Source organism: Enoplosus armatus, chromosome 1 (genome assembly GCF_043641665.1).
Source record: "Enoplosus armatus isolate fEnoArm2 chromosome 1, fEnoArm2.hap1, whole genome shotgun sequence".
In the NCBI taxonomy this organism is placed as follows: Eukaryota; Metazoa; Chordata; class Actinopteri; order Centrarchiformes; family Enoplosidae; genus Enoplosus; species Enoplosus armatus.
The window spans coordinates 3,512,008-3,529,390 of record NC_092180.1 but is presented as its reverse complement, the minus strand read 5'-3'; the positions used below and the strand labels follow the sequence as shown (position 1 = coordinate 3,529,390).

At 40.3% G+C, this 17,383-nt stretch overlaps 2 protein-coding genes across 3 annotated transcripts in view; one reads left to right on the top strand and one right to left on the bottom strand.

The window, feature by feature from the left end:
* slc22a18 (solute carrier family 22 member 18) overlaps window positions 1-2,335 on the bottom strand; it is a 12,883-nt gene extending 10,548 nt beyond the window's left edge. For both annotated transcript variants that reach the window (XM_070901824.1, XM_070901826.1), the window contains exons 1-3: window positions 2,174-2,335; window positions 1,211-1,308; window positions 949-1,094 (exon numbers count right to left, since the gene is read on the bottom strand). In XM_070901824.1, the coding sequence (XP_070757925.1) occupies window positions 949-1,094; window positions 1,211-1,308; window positions 2,174-2,335 (406 nt within the window). The remainder of the gene's footprint in view (window positions 1-948; window positions 1,095-1,210; window positions 1,309-2,173) is intronic.
* A 3,124-nt stretch (window positions 2,336-5,459) lies between these two features.
* LOC139282210 (very-long-chain (3R)-3-hydroxyacyl-CoA dehydratase-like) lies at window positions 5,460-14,143 on the top strand. Its single transcript, XM_070901827.1, has 11 exons — window positions 5,460-5,556; window positions 7,146-7,191; window positions 7,386-7,459; window positions 8,366-8,530; window positions 9,464-9,515; window positions 9,657-9,767; window positions 11,057-11,184; window positions 11,849-11,961; window positions 12,048-12,154; window positions 12,265-12,396; window positions 13,606-14,143. The coding sequence occupies exons 1-11, from the start codon at window positions 5,476-5,478 to the stop codon at window positions 13,680-13,682; spliced, it is 1,086 nt and encodes a 361-aa protein (XP_070757928.1). The 5' UTR covers window positions 5,460-5,475; the 3' UTR covers window positions 13,683-14,143.
* The last annotated feature ends 3,240 nt before the right edge of the window (window positions 14,144-17,383 follow it).

The window sequence follows — 17,383 nt, the reverse complement described above, 5'->3', positions numbered from 1 at the left end:
CCCCCACACCGCCAACCAATAATAAAGCTGCTATTAAGCTAAATACATACTTTGTGTAGGCCAATTGTTTTTACGGGATGTGAGTATTTTAATTATGCTTATTTTTCAAAACACTCCGTAGTTTTGACAGTATCAACTTTTCAAATGATGTAGCCGCAGCAGCTGAGCGCTCCCAGGTGACACCAAACATCTACAGTAAAAACTATATCTGTAGTCATGCCTCCCCTAAAATATTTTGTTACAGAGGTGGCTTGGTCTGGGGGTGTATTTTCACTACTGAATGATCATAGAAATATTATAGGGTTACAACAGGCAGCAGTGTGTCTCTGTGATCCTCTCGCTCTTCTGTGACTACACCTTGCTACTTGCCTCGTTGATCATGAAGGTGACACTTCTCTACAGAGTATACAGGCTACAATATAGCATACAATTGAGTATTTATAGTATATAGTTTAGAGCATATTATAGATCCAAGGCGAAACTGACAGAAGGGCAGGACTGAGAGAAAAAGGTGCAATTACAAATCCATCTGCAACTTCAGCACCATGGACAGTGCCATGGATTCATCGGCATCCCACCTCAAATCACTTCCTGATTCCACCAATCAAATTAATTCGGTGCATTTTATACGGTATTAGGGGCACGTGGTTAGGGAAAAAATAACATGAGATTTCAAGAATAAATTTGAAATATTGCGAGATAATATGGTAATATTTCCAGAAACATAGTCGTAATATTTTTTCTTAAATTCTTTCTTAATATTATGACTTTAATCTCAAAATCTCATGTTTTTTTCCCTTTACGCTGGCCCTAAAACTCTGCTGTAATTGCAGATGTCGTCAGCAAAGGAAGAAAAGGGGGATGGAATGAGTGAGTAACAATGAATGATTAAATAATAATCTAGGTTTGAAGTTTAAGATAAGATAAGCTGAGACGAGTGGTGCTTACCAGGGAGGACATGCATGAAGACTGTGGGGAGTTTGTGGATGAAGAGCATGGCAGCATGGTCTGCTGTGGCCAGCAGCAGAAAGAAAACAACCGTTGCAGCACACGCCAGAGACAAGGCTGCCCGTGCTCCAAAGATATCTGCAAACCTGCCGACAGCGAAACACCAGCTTCTGAGTTACTTCAAGAATAACCTCCATGCACGTTTTGTAAAAGTAGCTTTAACAGAAACTTGTTTGTCTCCTCAACGTTGTCTTGTACCTACCTTCCAAACATAGGACCCCCCACCAGCTGGATCACACCCACCATGGTTTGCAAATAACCAAACCACAAGGTGTCGAAGCCAAGTTTCTTCGCCAAATACTATAGAGACATAATGCAAATGCATATTTAAATTCACACAATCATGTTAACGTGATCACAGCAAGTGATTTTTACAGCACAGCTTGTAACTTGTAAGCATTCAGGATTGATTGCTCTGCTCTGTAATTCTTTTGCCTGTTCTGTTTTTAACTCATTAATCATTAAATTAATCACTCATTAATTAAACAGTAGCTGCCAGGTGGCGTGAACACGCCAGTGTTACCAGTTTGAATGTGACTTTTAGCCTAGTTTGGAGAAGGAGGTGCCGGTGGATATGGGAGTGGTTGAGGCATTTGACGGCATGTGATCATTTTGGCATAATGTGTGACTCCAGAGTTTTATATCAACTTTGAGGTGAAAGTTTGAAGAAGCTGTTCAAAGCAGTATATTAAGCAACCGCACAGGCTCTATGTTTATTATAATTTGGAGCGTTTGTGCTTGAAAATTTTTTTAAAATATTAATCTATTATAAAAATTGTTGCCAACTTTTCTGTGTTTGATTGATTGACTAATCGTGTCATGTAAAGTAGACAAACTTAGCTCCTTATTCATGCATCAGTATTGAGAAATGCATTAATAACCCAATATTATTATAATGGCATAAGCCAATCTGACTGCAATAATTAGCACCAAAGTAGATTTAAGTGCATTTTGCTAATAATATCTATTTAAGTACATGTTTTACTCTCTTAGCGCGTCATATAATACACGATTGGTCCCACAATAAACGCTACAGGTCACCTGCCATCACTGACAACAACATCAGCGACTCCATCAGGATTCAATACACTCTCGCTTCCGGGTTCACATTCAGGGCACGCACGGAAATCTCGGCTTCCTACTCTGACATAACAGAAATACTTACAGGGGTTACAGAAAACTGTAGAAACATCCACGTGATGTCCAAAGCAGCGATGAGGTAAACGATGTAAATAACTGTCGTCCTCTTTGGTTGTTCTGTAACGTCATCCTGGGAGGAAACTGAAGCTCTGGAGGCTTCCTGGGTTGTTTCTCCTCTTCGACTCATCGTGCTTCTTGTAGAAAGCGCGTTATACAGTAACGTTAATGTTCCGGAGAGAGTTAACAGTCGGTGGGAATCAAACCGCCAATGTGTCAGTTGTCCGGTAAAACACCCTTTGACCCGGTGAACTCTCACATAAACTGGCGTTCGTTAGCTGATCGGTTCGTTAGTTGCACTTTGGAACCGAGCAGAGTCGCGACAAGGCGGCGGCGTTACCGGGGCACGTTACATGTTAGCTAGCGGTTAGTTCCGAAAAAGATGAAAACACTGAAGCGTTTGGTTTAAGCATGGTTCACCGGAACAGCTGGACCTGTCCCTGGTGTCAAGTACCGTCGGATTTACTGTCGGTGACCGTAATTACGAGCTGAGCGAACATAAAGAAGACGAGGAAAAACCCACCGGGAAGTTTTCTACAGTGGTGCATTCAAGAACTTCCACGAAGATCGAACTGTGGAGTTTTTATGAATTCCTGTTTATGGAGTCAGAATCAGCTTTATTGGCCAAGTATGTACACATACAAGGAATTTGACTCCTGTTTTAAGTTGCTCTCAATGTAGGCTACTTACACACAGTCCCAAGAACAATTTCCAGGAGGATATAAATAGACAAACGTTTTTATATATCTATTTAAACCTAGAACTATAATGTACGTACAAGAAGGTGAAAAATAGGTCTATACATAAATTACAACATACAGTGTCTATATACAAGTCAAGTGTTCTTAAAGCAAGCTTACAGAAACTTCAAGTTGCTTATAATGATGCCATGAGAATATTACTTAAGAGACATAGACGGCGTGCAAGTGAAATGTTTGTGGCTGCAGGAGTCAATACCTTCCAAACCATCCTGTATCTCATCTCATGTATACATTTATTTGCCGGCCAGACATGAACATATATTCTGTCTCTTGTAAATTATGATCTTTTATTTTGATTTTGTATGTAAGTTATTATATGTAATGTCCTGTCTTTAATCTGGACCCTGAGACTGATATAAAGTTGGTTGTTGATTGTAAACAAATATAGATAGTGCTAAGGAATGAATATTGAATGGATAATCTACTGGATTACTTTACATGTACAGTGGTTATGTACAGTATATGCATGTATACATGTCTATATACAGTATATACAGCCTGCAGGATTTACAGATGGATGATACGTGCATGTTAAAGCACAGTGTGTATTTTAAACTGTAAATATATCATTTATAATTTGCAGGTAAGTGGATGTTTTGGTGTCCCTCGCTCATTTTAATGGTTTTGTGTGAAAGAGTGGTTTTAAAAGTTCTTAAATCCCTCCACTGAGGTAGAAGTAGGAATACTGCAATGGAAAATACTCCATGTCCTCCAAGTATTCAGGTGTTTTGGTTTGATGTGGGAGAACCAGGGAAGTTAAAGTAATATTAACATTTATTTTTCTTACTCAAGAATGACAGGAGCCTCAACCCTCAGCCATCAACTGAGTGCTAATGAATGTGTGATCACTTATAAGTATGTGATTACAGCGAGCATTGAAATGTCTCACAAAGATTTCTCATCATGACGAACGGCACAAGATTTGTGGTTTTCAGTTCTCGTTTTGTTTTGCCAACGTAGAGTAAGTTACACAGACATTTCAGCCGTGTTACGTGTGACTCTGAATGAACCTGGATGTTATTACGGGATGATTAAAATAGCTGCCTTTAATGAATCAGTAGCACTGTGTGCAGTTACAGTTTGGCAAAGAAAAATACCACAGGGTGTATCTGCTAAGAGACAGGCCAAATTTCACAAGGCAGTCTCTTAACGCCCTCTTGTGGCAGAATCTAGGAGGTAACACAAATATCCTGCTGAGGTTAGATGACAATATGTTCCAACATTTATGAATAACATCTGGACCCAAAGACTTGGAATTGCACCCTTTTTAGGTCCATAAAGGTCCAAAGGGGTGTTTGGAGGAATTCTATACTTTTATAAAGCATATGCTCAGAATGTTTACATCTCTGACTACAGTAAAGTCACTACATTATCATAAATAATGATCTATACTGTCCTTGTGGTTTTATTTCTGTGCACTACATGCTTTTTTCCTGCTGGAAGAGTCAATTTTTAAAGAACAGATTGAGCCCTGGAGAATTGCACCTGATTAACAATGGCTTGGGAACTTAAAGGAGGTGGGTGGAGGATTAGCATGAAGAGGAGGAGGAGGAGGAGGAGTAAGGTGAAACTGGAGACAATTTGAAATAATCACTTTGCTACAAAAATAGCCATCCTTCCCATTGATGATCACAGCTGATGAAGAGGAAACCCACAATATAAATGCTTTTGAGCAGTCGTTCCCAACCAAGGGGTTGCAAGATAAATCTAGAGTGAGATGAATGCTAGTGTAAGAAAAAATGTGCCACACAAGTGATATTTATATTTCTGACTTTAATTGATAGATAGGTTACAATTTTACCTCTCTGCAAACATTGAAAAACAATCTGAGATTGAGAACATTAGATGTGGGGTTGTTTGCTTTGGAGTTTGGAGGCTGATATATTGATATTTCATATACTTAAATGATAATAATAAAAAATAAAAGATCACATCTGTTCTCTTTACATCTTAGTTTAAAGCGCGTAGCTTCAGGCATGATTTTGTGACATTGCAACTAGTTATGTTAACATAATCCAATATGCATCTCATACTAGTGATGTGGAAACTTTAAACCTCCAATGCAAACACACTGAGAATGTACTTTTCCGTGAAGTGACTCTGGTGTTAAACTTTCATAGATTCTGCATTTTTTTTAATAAGCGAGAAGGGGTACATCATTTTAAGAGTTAAACTTTTTATTGCGAAAAAACACATCCGAAACAAATTATTATTCCAAGGTGAATACTTGTTTTAAAGATGTTTGGAGGGCATCTTAAAAAAAAACCTTGAGAACTTTTATTTTGAAGCGGAATAACAGTGCTTTAGGATTCTTATTTTGAAATCCGCGAGGGACCTCCTCCCGGAAGTATGCTCCATCATCTGGTCTGACACCCACTCTGCTGTGTGTGTGTATGTGGGGGGGGGGGTTGACAGAGTGACAGAGTGGCAGAGGACGACTTCGGTTCATCAATTTGAGTAAATTTCCCAGTTTTTATGGCATGTAGATATCAGAGAGCACAGCGTGACGATGCAGACCCTCACCCCCCATGTTTACTGGGCTCAGCGGCACGGAGACATTTATCTCCGGGTGGAGCTGAGCGACGCCAAGGTAGGACACCCCACCTCATCCAACTGGCTGCTTTCAGCCTCAACCCGTCGTTTACTGCTCGAGTAATGTGTGTAAATGCCTCTAAACTTTATCTTCTTGGTGCTGCGGGTGTAACGCTAGCTAAGTTAGCTAATGTTGTCTCTTCTGTAGCGCTAGCGGCATACAGTTAGCTTAACTGTTAGCTTAGTGATGCTCTGCCGCTATCAGGGGGCTAAATTGACCTCTAACGTTTATACGTTTATGTGTGGTTTGTGAAATTAATACACATTTGTCCCGCGTTCAGAAAACTATAGATTTATGTCATTTTCTGCCCAAATAACACATATTTAAAGGGCACTGATAACCTTTGTATTGTCTGTCGTCGGGGTCAGTTATGTTAACGTTAAAGCTAACGGTTTTTAAAACGTCGTGTCGAAATTATAACACCACAAAATATTACTAACCCTAGTTTGACCTCTTTGAAGCTGCACTCCAGTTATCAGCTCGACAAGTTGACTTGTTTTTCATACTTAAAAATACTGCTATCATACTCAGAAAAAAAAAGTATTCAAGTTACCATCTATACAACAAGGTGTTAATGATTTGTGTCAGCCGATCAAAACCTGTATTAACAACTACTTGGGTGGGTTTTGTCTTCACTTCATCCCTGACTGCTATAATTTAATTTTGCTGGCTGTGTGTTTCCATTTGTAACATGAAATACAGGTTCTCCTCCTCCTCCTCCTCCTCCTCCTCTGTCCTCGTCCTGCATCTGTTAGACAAATGTCTTATAAAAGATGCATGACTTTTAATGGTTGTTCTGGATCTTGTTCAGCCTCTTAGGAGATTGGCGTGGGCATCATTGAAACAGGCTGACAGAAGAACACCTGTCATGCTGCCCAAGTTCGGCACATTTGAATCAATGAGGATAGACTAAATGTTAGAAACTCCTCTGGGTGTAATGCAATAAAATTAATGGGCACCACAGTACAGCCTCTAAAATGCTGATAAAGTTGAATCAACACCTCTTTAAAACAGTTTCAGCAAAAACGGACCATTATATCCTTCATGGGGGTAGGATTTATTGCAGGGCTGTTGTATTAGACTTCCTCTTCCTACTTTTAGCTAGATGTATCTAATAAACTGGTTTTAAAGGATAAGCCTGCTGATATTCTTCATTTTTCCAGACCAAACCCAACAATGTCCACAGAGGTCCATTGTTGTCCAAAAAAAACATTACCGTGAACACAGACAGTCTTTTGGAGTCAATCTGTGGCCCCAAATACTCACTAGAGCACCAAATGTGGATTAATCCGCCGCTGAAAATAGTCCCCAACAAATGCAGTATTTCCTCCTGTGAGATTAACATTTGATAAAAAACTACAATGACCAGGAAGTTATTAAGACTTTTTAAGAATGTAGGATGCACGTTTCAGTAGGAATTAGTGGGTTGAGTGAAATAGACGGGGTAGGGAAGTCTTTCAGTATTGAGAGACATAGTTGGTTTTGATATTTTCATGGGATTAGTTGGCAATAAGAAAAATCTAGAATATCACCAGATTTATCCTTCAGGTTGGTTGTGACGGATGCCTTTTGTTTATTTTTTTCAGAATCTCGACATCAGCCTGCAAGAAAACAACACGCTTCAGTTCAGAGGTTGGTATTTACATTTGTGCATGTAAGACGGATAACATGTTGATAAGAGCCGTTCAAGAGAAGTTGCTCAGTTGCATAATGACAAGTGAAACATCATCTATGAGGTCTGTTATGATGGCTGTTTCTGCATGAAACTCAGTGTAAAGCCAAATATTGTTATGATCTTAATATTGTATTTTAATATTGTTCCACAGCACAGGGCCATGGAGCTAAAGGAGACAATGAATACGAGTTCAGTTTGGAGTTCCTGGAACCTGTTAGACCTGAGGTATTGATCTGAAATGATTGTAATATTAAAATTCATTGTCTTTGCTTTATTTTAATATAGTGTATGTTTTTGAAAAAAAAAATATATTAAAAGCCCAGAGTAGAAGGGCAGCTATTGATTTTATTTATTATCCTGCAGTGTTTGGTATTAACTATTTGGCGCTCTAGTCCTGTAGGTGTGTTTTCTAATCCCTCTTATTATGTTATTTTTCAGAGACAAATTTTTAGTGGTGTCACTTGTTACGATGGGTGTAAATGTCAGAACCTGCTCAGCCCACTTCTTAAGGCATTACTTAAAAATAACTGGAAATGAAAATTTAAAACAAAATAGCATGGCATTTATCTAAAATCTTTATTCAGTTTTTAACATATGCTGCCAATACAAACGTAAGCTTTTTGCACAATTGTTACACCATTGTTTCTTGCTGTTCAGATGAAGAATCCGCAGTTTTATCACAACTGGAGAACACGAACGACTGCATGATAATGCTTCATGGTGCTGATTGCGTGAGCGTACCAGCTAGAAATCACTGCCGTCAAATTGAGCGCTGATTGAAAAAACGCCTCCCTGCTGCAATGATGTTTGATTAGCTGGTACTCCACAGCTCGGGATATTCAGCCACGTTATTATCAGACAATTCATTTCTGAGACTAAGAGCTGCAGGTTTTTATTCCAGCCCTCAATTAGAATGCATGTAGATGCAGTTTGGACTTGGCAGAGGGACTTAAGATAAGACCTGTGGTGTCTGGTGGTGCGTCCTTTAGCCATCCAAGGTTATTGACCGTCAGTAGAGGATAAAATGTCACAGTTTTCTTGTATGAAGGATACAGAAGAATAAACGGCTGCCCACACTATTCATTATCTTATGTGTGTCTCAGTTAAGAAATACTAATACTGTGTTTTCAGATCAGCCATAAGTCCACCCAGCGTCAGGTGGACATTAAAGTCAAGAAGCAGGAGGAGCGCTGGTGGGACCGGCTGACTCTGCAGGAGAGGAAGCCTCTGTTTTTGGCTCCTGACTTCGACCGCTGGCTGGACGAATCTGACGCTGAGATGGAGCTTCAGGCTAAGGTAGGAACTCCGAAAACAAACAAACAAACAAATAAAAATAAATCCACTCTGAAGAGAGAGTAAAATGTTGTTTACCATGGAAAAGGCTTCTGACTGCTAACACGTAACGTCTGTTGTGAAGGCAAATGACTACAGAATGTAGTCTGTGTGAGCACCAACAGGTTTTATGGGATTATTGTAGTCTCAGGATCGTTGGTGCAGCCGCGAAAGAACACCAGAGGCCTGGTTGCAGCTTTTTTTAGCCCCAGGTTCTCCTCATGCTTTGCCTTGCAAAGCCACCCCACAAAACTTGGCATCGCTCTTTGTGGTCTGGCAAAGCTCAACATGGGACAGTGTCATTTCAAATAAGCTGCCTGACAGATCTCGTCTTCGCTCAGATGTTAATGCTACACATGACTCGACAAAGCACCGGGCTGTCACAATTTTTGTAGCAGCAGTTGAGCTTGTCACAGTTACCAAGGCTGCTGCTTGCTTTGATTATTTCAGCCTATAATTTCTCTGTTTTTGTTTCTTAATTGTTTTATTTTGAATTCTTGCCACCTCAGATTTTCTTGATTTAAGTCTTTTCAGAAACTACAAACTTATTGTCTTGGTTATTTTGCTCCACTGTAGACGCTGTCGTATTCTTTTTTTCTATGTCCCTGCATGGGATCAATAAAGTTTCTTATTGTGCCTTTCCATTTCAAGTTAGCAGTCAGATATAAAACAGTTGTTTACACTGTGTAAATATCACTCATTGCTGTGAAAACTGCAGAAGCCTGTTTATACACATTGGTGAATCTTGTTCTTGTTTGGAAATGGATTTCTAATAAAATAGTGAGTAAAACCTTTTCTGACTCATCAAATAAAACAAATGAGTCATTCAGCTGCTGTGGATCTAATGAGAAAAACAACGCAGAAGAAGTGAGATTCTGATGGTGTGGTTTCTTTCAGGAGGAGGAGAAGATCAACAGGATAAGCGTGGAGTCAAGAGTTCGTAAAGACCGTGAGTCGCACTGATCTCTTCACCTCACAGAAATGTTTCTAACTGGACGCCATTAACGCTGTCGTAGACATTTACTGTCCTGCAGGAGGAGCTTTAGCAACGTTAGCATCAGTTCATTTTTGTTATGTTCTGTTTCCTCAGCCTACCTCGGGCTGAAGAAAGGCTACTTGTTTATGTACAACCTGGTGCAGTTCCTGGGATTCTCCTGGATCTTTGTCAACATGACCGTTCGACTCTTCATTCTTGGTCAAGGTTTGTAAAAAAAATAAATAAATAAAAAAGCTTACATCCAGGTCGTCTGCCACAAAGTCACCTGTAAATAAGATGTCATGTTAATCAAAGGTTTATTGAAGTTTGTGCGACAACCGATCGCACAATGTTGTCTAACCAAACTATTATACTGTTTCTCCAAAGGATAATTCCAGTTTATTATTCATTCATTCTTCATTATTATTATTATTATTATTATTATCAGCCGTGATAGCAGTGTGCTAAGACCCGGGAACACATCAAGTCCGAAGGGTCAAGAAACACGACAGTCAGACAGGTTGTAAACAAACCAACAGTTTAGCCAGATTGTCTAAAACTTATGGCAGGTCAAAGTCGAAGCAGGAAGTCTGTCTGTGAAACGTGATGTAAACAGTAATAATTCTACTGATCACATTTGTTTGCTCTTCCAAATAAGTTTGGCTGAGCTGAAGGTTTGTTTACCGTTTGTGTGATCGTCTGACTTTTTTTATTGACGCTTCCATGTTCCCAGAGCTCAGCTATTAAACCATCCACAGTGAGAGAACAGATGCCCAAAAACTATGAGGATAACATCCACAATATTGACAATATTGAGTTCTCACTTTGAACTGAGGACCATGAGTGTGTTTTTTGTGTCTTTTTCGCCTTCTTTACAAATTGTGTATACTAAACATTACTGCCAACCATTTTCAAAAACATACAGAACGTTTTAGGACTGATTTCCTTCCAGGCAGCTGCTATTTTCAGTTAATTTCAGTATGCTAAAAAAATCTGCTTGACATAGAGAATCCATCACAGTTTATATTTAGTCACCTTGTTGTCAGTTACATTGCTCTTGTGCTTTATTCGGAACATCACACAAATCTGAAAATGAAAACGAGTAAAAGCAGAATTGGCAGACTGCAGAGGCGTCGACTACATTAAGATAAAAACAGGAATAAAACTAAAACAACTGCCCCCCTCAATAGCGTTTGAATTTTATGGACTAAATAATTAATTATTGGATGGCAGTTTTTGGCTGCGTGTTTATGGAACACACAAACAGAAAAGAGACACAATTAGCACCACTGAGCTGTAAAATAAAGGTAGAGGTCCAGAAAACGCTGAGAGAGAGAGAGAGAGAGAGAGAGGGGTCCGTGTTTTTGTTTGTGAGGAGCTATTCACAGACGAGCTCATTTGAATAGAAACAGGAACACGACTACACAGCAGGGATTTGTTTTGCAAATGATGAGGATTATGGACAGAGGCTCGCACAACGTGCTGTTTAATTATGTCTGTTTGTCTCTTGACAGATTCGTTCTACGATACCTTCCACACCACGGCTGATATGATGTATTTCTGCCAGATGATGGCCGTGCTCGAGGTCATTAATCCCTTATTGGGCCTGGTTAAGACTGGATTTTTCCCTGCTATGATACAGGTACTGTAGTACAGGCGAGATAGTCACTTCTCATCAACTCCAGCAACACCTAGTTACTACTAGTTAAAGTATGAAATGCATAATCATAGATACAGTGTAATTAACACAGCAGCCAGAGTATTCACAGACCACTATATGGCCAAAAGTATGTGGACACCCAAACATTACATCCATATGGTATAGATAAACATCTCAATCCAAACTATGGGCGTTAATCTGCTGCTAAAACAACCTCCACGCTTCAGGTTTCAGGCTTTCCACCAGATGTTGAACCTGGTTGCGGAGCATTAGTGAGGTCCAGCGCTGATGTTAGGAGACCTGGCTCACAGTCATCTCTCAGTTCATCTTAAGGGGCCTGGTTATGCGCGAAGATGAAGATACATTCGAAGATGGGTGGGTCGTCATGGAGAGAAGGGAGATGTGGTCATCATTTGGGGATCGCAGTGCACATTTTCAGACTCAGTTATGAACGTGAAAAGTAACCAGAAATAGGTATCTAACAAACGAAGGAGTATACTGGTCCCTTAAAGGTGTTGAAGGTGGTTGAGGTCAGTGCTCTGTGATGTAAAATTATAATAGATGTCTTCTTCTACCAGCTCTGAACTGAACTCGGAGCAGTTTTGGTTAATCTCAGATGTCTTTGTGCTGCTCTGTGATGTTTCAGGTGGCAGGCAGGAACGTCATTCTGTTCGTCATCTTCGGCAGTCTGGAGGAGATGCAGAACAAGTCTGTTGTGTTCTTCGTGTTCTACCTGTGGAGCACCATCGAGATCTTCAGGTCAGCTCACGTGGCTTTCCTCCCTTCTCTGGCCAACACGTTGTTGTCGCCCGCCGTAACAGCCGCTCTTCCTTTCTCCACATCAGGTACCCTTTCTACATGCTGGCCTGCATCAGCACAGAGTGGAAGTTGCTAACGTGGCTGAGGTACAGCCTCTGGATCCCTCTGTACCCACTGGGGGTTGTGGCTGAAGGTTAGTGACTAGTTTCTTATGTTGTACTGAGAAAACGGGCAGTCATGTAAAGTGTGAGGGTCACGCAGGTTGCTAGTTGCTGCTGACAGCGTGTCGTCCTGTGTTCCCAGCGGTGGCCGTGATCCAGTCCCTGCCCATCTTTGACGAGACCCGTCTGTTCAGCTTCCCCCTCCCCGCGGTGCTGGGACACTCTCTAAGCTTCTCCTACACTCTGCAGCTCTACCTGGTCCTCATGTTTCTGGGTGAGACATCCACTAACACACTGCCATCCTCTCTGACTCACCCTCTATGTCTCTGGATAAACTGCCAACTAAAACCAACATTACACCCGCAGGCCTGGATGAGGTCAGGTCAGCTCACCTGTTTATGGCCGTCGGGCTGCTGGCAGGCCTGTTGTCATTTGTTGCTGCATCTAATTTTCAGTAGGATTGAGGATAAATTTAGTTAGTTAACATCACTGACAGAGACGCAGCGTTACTGAATAACAGCAGTAAAGACGCTGCTTGTTAGTGCAACAGGTCAAGAAGGTTGCTGACAACATCAACTTCTGAAGAGGAAATGTTTTATATTGAAAAAGTAACTTGTTCATCTGAGTGTGGGTTGTTTATGACTGAAAAAATGTTTATATAATTGTAGTAGTAATAATAGTTTTAGTCTGTAATGGTTCATATTTATTTCAGGGGTTTTTTATCATGGAAAATGAATTAATCAGAATAACTTAACCTAATGATGTTTCTTGGTCTGTATTAATTAATTAATTGATTAATTAATCGTGAAGGTTAACTGGGACTTTATGCCAAGTGGTCAGGGCCGATCCGCCATACCGGTTGTATTTCACCTGTTACAATTCCACTGCAGATAATCTCACATATTTTGGTGAAAACAGTCTCAATAATAATAATAATAATAATCTTGTTACTGTTTTACATTTTTACCTTATTTAGTACAAATTCCACACACTTTATTTCTTTACACCATAAAAAGTAACTTGCAGAGGCTGAAAACTTTTGCTCGCCTTCGCTGCTTTCTTGTTTTAGTCGCTGTAGTTGTTGGTAATGTTGTTTTAAGTGCACGCTGATTTGAAAATTAAAAGGAGACATGACGTCCACTGTGATGGATTACCGAACCAGAGCAAGCTCAGATCCTTAGCAGTGATTTTCATAGTGTAATGAATTACATAGAAGGCGATGGCTGTGTATGAATCACATACAGGAAATCTAAAACACTGATAATAACAGTAAACCAAACAAGGGTTTAGTTTGTCAAATCAAAGGGTAGCAAACGTCTGACGTGTTTGGGACGACAGTGATTGAACAGTGATCTCATAGGATTTTCATTATTCTGTGCAAACACGTCTGTGGAAACGCAGCGCTTAACTTCTGCAAACACAAGACGAACACGACAAGTCGTCTATCGCCCTCACACTGACGGACGCTCCTTCTCATCCGCAGGACTCTTCATCAATTTCCGACACCTGTACAAGCAGAGGAGGAGGCGATTCCGCTCCAGGAAAAGGAAAGTCCACTAACCCCTCAGCACCTTTTTATTTTGCACACACCCTCTGAACTGCCCTCCACTTAAAGATAAAACAGCTGTTTTCTTTTCCTCTGATTGCCTTTTCTCATCTTCCTACACACACACACACACACACACACACACACTGATCACCTTATTCCTCCACTGGGTGAACTGGAAACCTTCTCCAGACCAAACCCTGTAAATCCTGCTGTACCAGCTCGACGTCTCACGGCTGAAAACACGGCACGGGTTAATCCAGTGTTTTAGTGCTGAGTGAGTGTGAGTCGTTAACGTGTTTATTCTCTTTATAATGTCCATATTTATCGAGACTTCTGTCCACGTCTGCAGTCACTGTCTTTCAAGGTTTCGTTATTTCTGATCAGTTCTGTCGAAACAACAGAAATGTTTTGTCTATTTTTCAGTTGATTTCCATGTTGGGGACACGAGACAAGTGTGAACATTTGTTTTAGAGTTGGAAATAAAACTTATTTACATGTGATTTGGGGAAAAATAATTCTGTGTACAAACTCGCTGCAATATAGCCGCCATTTTCGCTTTATTAAGATCTTTCATATCACGTCCTTGTTGGTTCAAAATAATACTCTTACTCCTCAAAACGTGTTTTAATGGCGCTTTTAACACGTTAATTATAAATCACAGCTCTATTTATACGTTTATTAACCTCTTTATGTTTGTGTTAATGCAGTTGAAAGCCAATACAGTTTTGATACTCCCTCTGATGTGTGTTCAAGGATGCTTCATCATCTGGGAATTATTTTAAATGCAAGAAATTCACACGATGTCCATGTTTTGCTTGTTTTCTTCTGGTTTCATTGTCTGAAATCAACGCCTGCAAACAAAAGACTGAATGTCAAAACATACTTAAACTCACCACAAGAGTCTGAAAATTGTTCCTGCTCGCAGCTGCATGAAGACACAGAGGTCTCAAGTTTCAAGTGTCTGCAAGTTGATAATGAAGTTTACACAAGCTGAGGTTGATAAGCTACAACTCCACGTTTAGACAGGAAGTATTTCAGATGCCTTTGCATGAAAACACTGGCTTTTAACCATAAACTGTCCATATTAAATTGAGGTTTTTGTTGTTTTGAGAGGTGCACCCGTCACATTGAGCCTGTTATGAAGCTGTCATCTGCTCACTGCTTTGATTATTAACAAAGCCATGCAAATTACTGTAGAGGGAAATATTTATAACTGCTCTTTATCTGTCCTAATCTATCCTAAATTAGTTTTATTTGTAACCTGCAACACACACTTCTGCGCCTCCAGAGTCCACTTCCTCTCCGGACTGAGCGACTGTTAGCTGCTTTAAAGCCACTGCGTGAAGAAATTAAAACATTTCAAATTCAAATGTGAGCCCTCATGGGAGATGAACGGACGGAAAGCAACACTGCAGGGCGCCATAATGTCACCCGTCGAAACACCTGCACCCGTTGTTTCCTGTTTCCCAGCATCAACAAGCATAAATGCAGCAATTCTATCACATTTGCCCCCCCGAGCGGCACATCCACCCGCTGGACGATTTGCATTCGTTGCGTGCTTTGGGCTTCAATTGATGTGTGTTGCATCAGTTTCTGCAGAGATTGTTTCATTTATCTACTTCTATTATTTGACAATTGATGTAGAGATAGACAGGAAACAGAGAGAGGGGGGGGGGGGGGGGTGACATGCAACAAAAGGTCTCTGGTTTTGAGAAATAAACCAACTTTAGAAGATGGTTATCAAAATAGTTTGCTTGTGTTATATGTTTACGTAAAAAGATTAATATCAGTAGTGTTTGGGTTTCTTCCTCCCTGCAGCTTTAAACAATAACGTCTCGCTCATATTTTATTTTCCTTCGTTTTCACGTGACGAGCTGCAGCTTCTTAAAACTGCCGCAGGTTCCATTCGAGTTTTACTGCTGACATTGAATGACAGACTGACTCAACATTATCCAGTGAAACATTTTGTCTTTGTCACAACAAATATTGTCGAGTTGTAACTTTTTTTTAACTTTCAAGTTAAGTTCAACTGTGAATCCCTGATTTGATGGTTTGTTGTCTGAACTGTATCACGAACTCAGTGAAATGAAGGAAGTCATTACTGTGAACTGAAAGATCCAGGATTCATCCTGATGAGCCGTCCTCCTCCTCCTCCTCCTCTTCTCATCACTGTACTTGAGCTCTTTTGTTTTCTTTTGTCTTTTGTTCGCCTCTGTTCGCCTTTTTTCGTTATTGATATTTATTTGTGTTTGCTGATCTTTTCTAAGGGTGTCTGTTGGGGAGGATGTGTCGTGGACATACAGCTCGATTAATAGACTAATGTAAGTCTCAATTATGATTTTCCTGAAAATAAACAAACAGAGTTCCTATTTCGGAGGTGGGCTGTTTTTTCTCGGATCCCAGTTCATGTTGTGACGTCAAAAATGATTTTAAAGTTCATTATATGCAGACAGGAAACATGGGGGTTGGAGGGGGTGAGGTCTCTGGCCAGGATCAAACTAGGGGCCACTCGGCCAGCAGGACGCTTCAATAGATATTACTGATTGTAAGCTAAGCAAGAGTGAATGATAGTTGGTATGGTTGGCGTAAAAGTACTAATACCACACTGTAAAATACTCCGTTACAAGTAAAGGTCCTGCATTGAAAATGTTAAGTAAGTATAATCAGGAAAATGTACTTAAAGTATTAAATGTAGAAGTATTCAATGCAGGAAAATGTCCCCTGTGACTGTTACACTCTTAAACTAGAGACCTTCCTGCAGAGATCTGCTGGTTCATTCCTCCATTAATCGATTGATTGATTGATTGGTTTGTAAACATTCACAATGACACAGAGTCCAAAGCGACGCCTTCACAACGTGTCCGACCAGCAGCCTCAACTTTATTAACAATTATTAAAAGGAAGCAATTTAAAGAAAGCAGGAAGTCGTTTTCTTCCAAATAGTTGCCAATTAACTAAACTAAAGCTGTCAAATGAATGTAGTGTTTCCCTCTGAAGTGTAGCGGAGTAGAAATACCATCAAAATACTAAGTACCTGGAACTGTACATAAGTAAATGTACTTGGTGACGTCCCACCTCTGAGTGCGAGTGGATCTCTGCAGAGGTCTGAACAGCAGGAGTGATTCAATCCATCACAACCTGTTTCAGCGTGTGAAAGATGACGTTTAGTGACTTTAAGTTAATGTCACCAACACTAATATATGTCGGTGTTCGTGTTTTTCTCACATCTCTCAGCAGAGATCTAATCAACCAGAAAGCCCCCTTGTGGGTGAGCAGGTCCGCTGTTCAATATGTTTAATATGTTCAATATGTGGGAGGCACCTGTGATATCGTGAGTTTCTTATTTTTAGATCTTCTGTAAATGCGGTCCGTGAACTTAACTTAACTAAACTCTGTTCACTAACTATGAACCAAGAGACTAAACTGTCACATCACATTTAAAAAAATATTCAGCCGCAGTTTGGGAAAATAGGTTTTACACTAAGTCTTGTCGTGTGACGATAAACCAGGTGTGCGTTAAAATACTGTCGCTAAACAAAAACAAAAGCCCGTTTCCCACATGTGTTGACACGTTTCGCTCTCTGTTCAGGGACATGAAATCAGTCCCTCACACTCCTAAAATGAGGCGACACTCGACCACACCCGAAATGCCGACCCGGCTCCTCCTGTCAGCCTCTGGACATCTAATTATTCTACATCCAGCGGGCTGCGC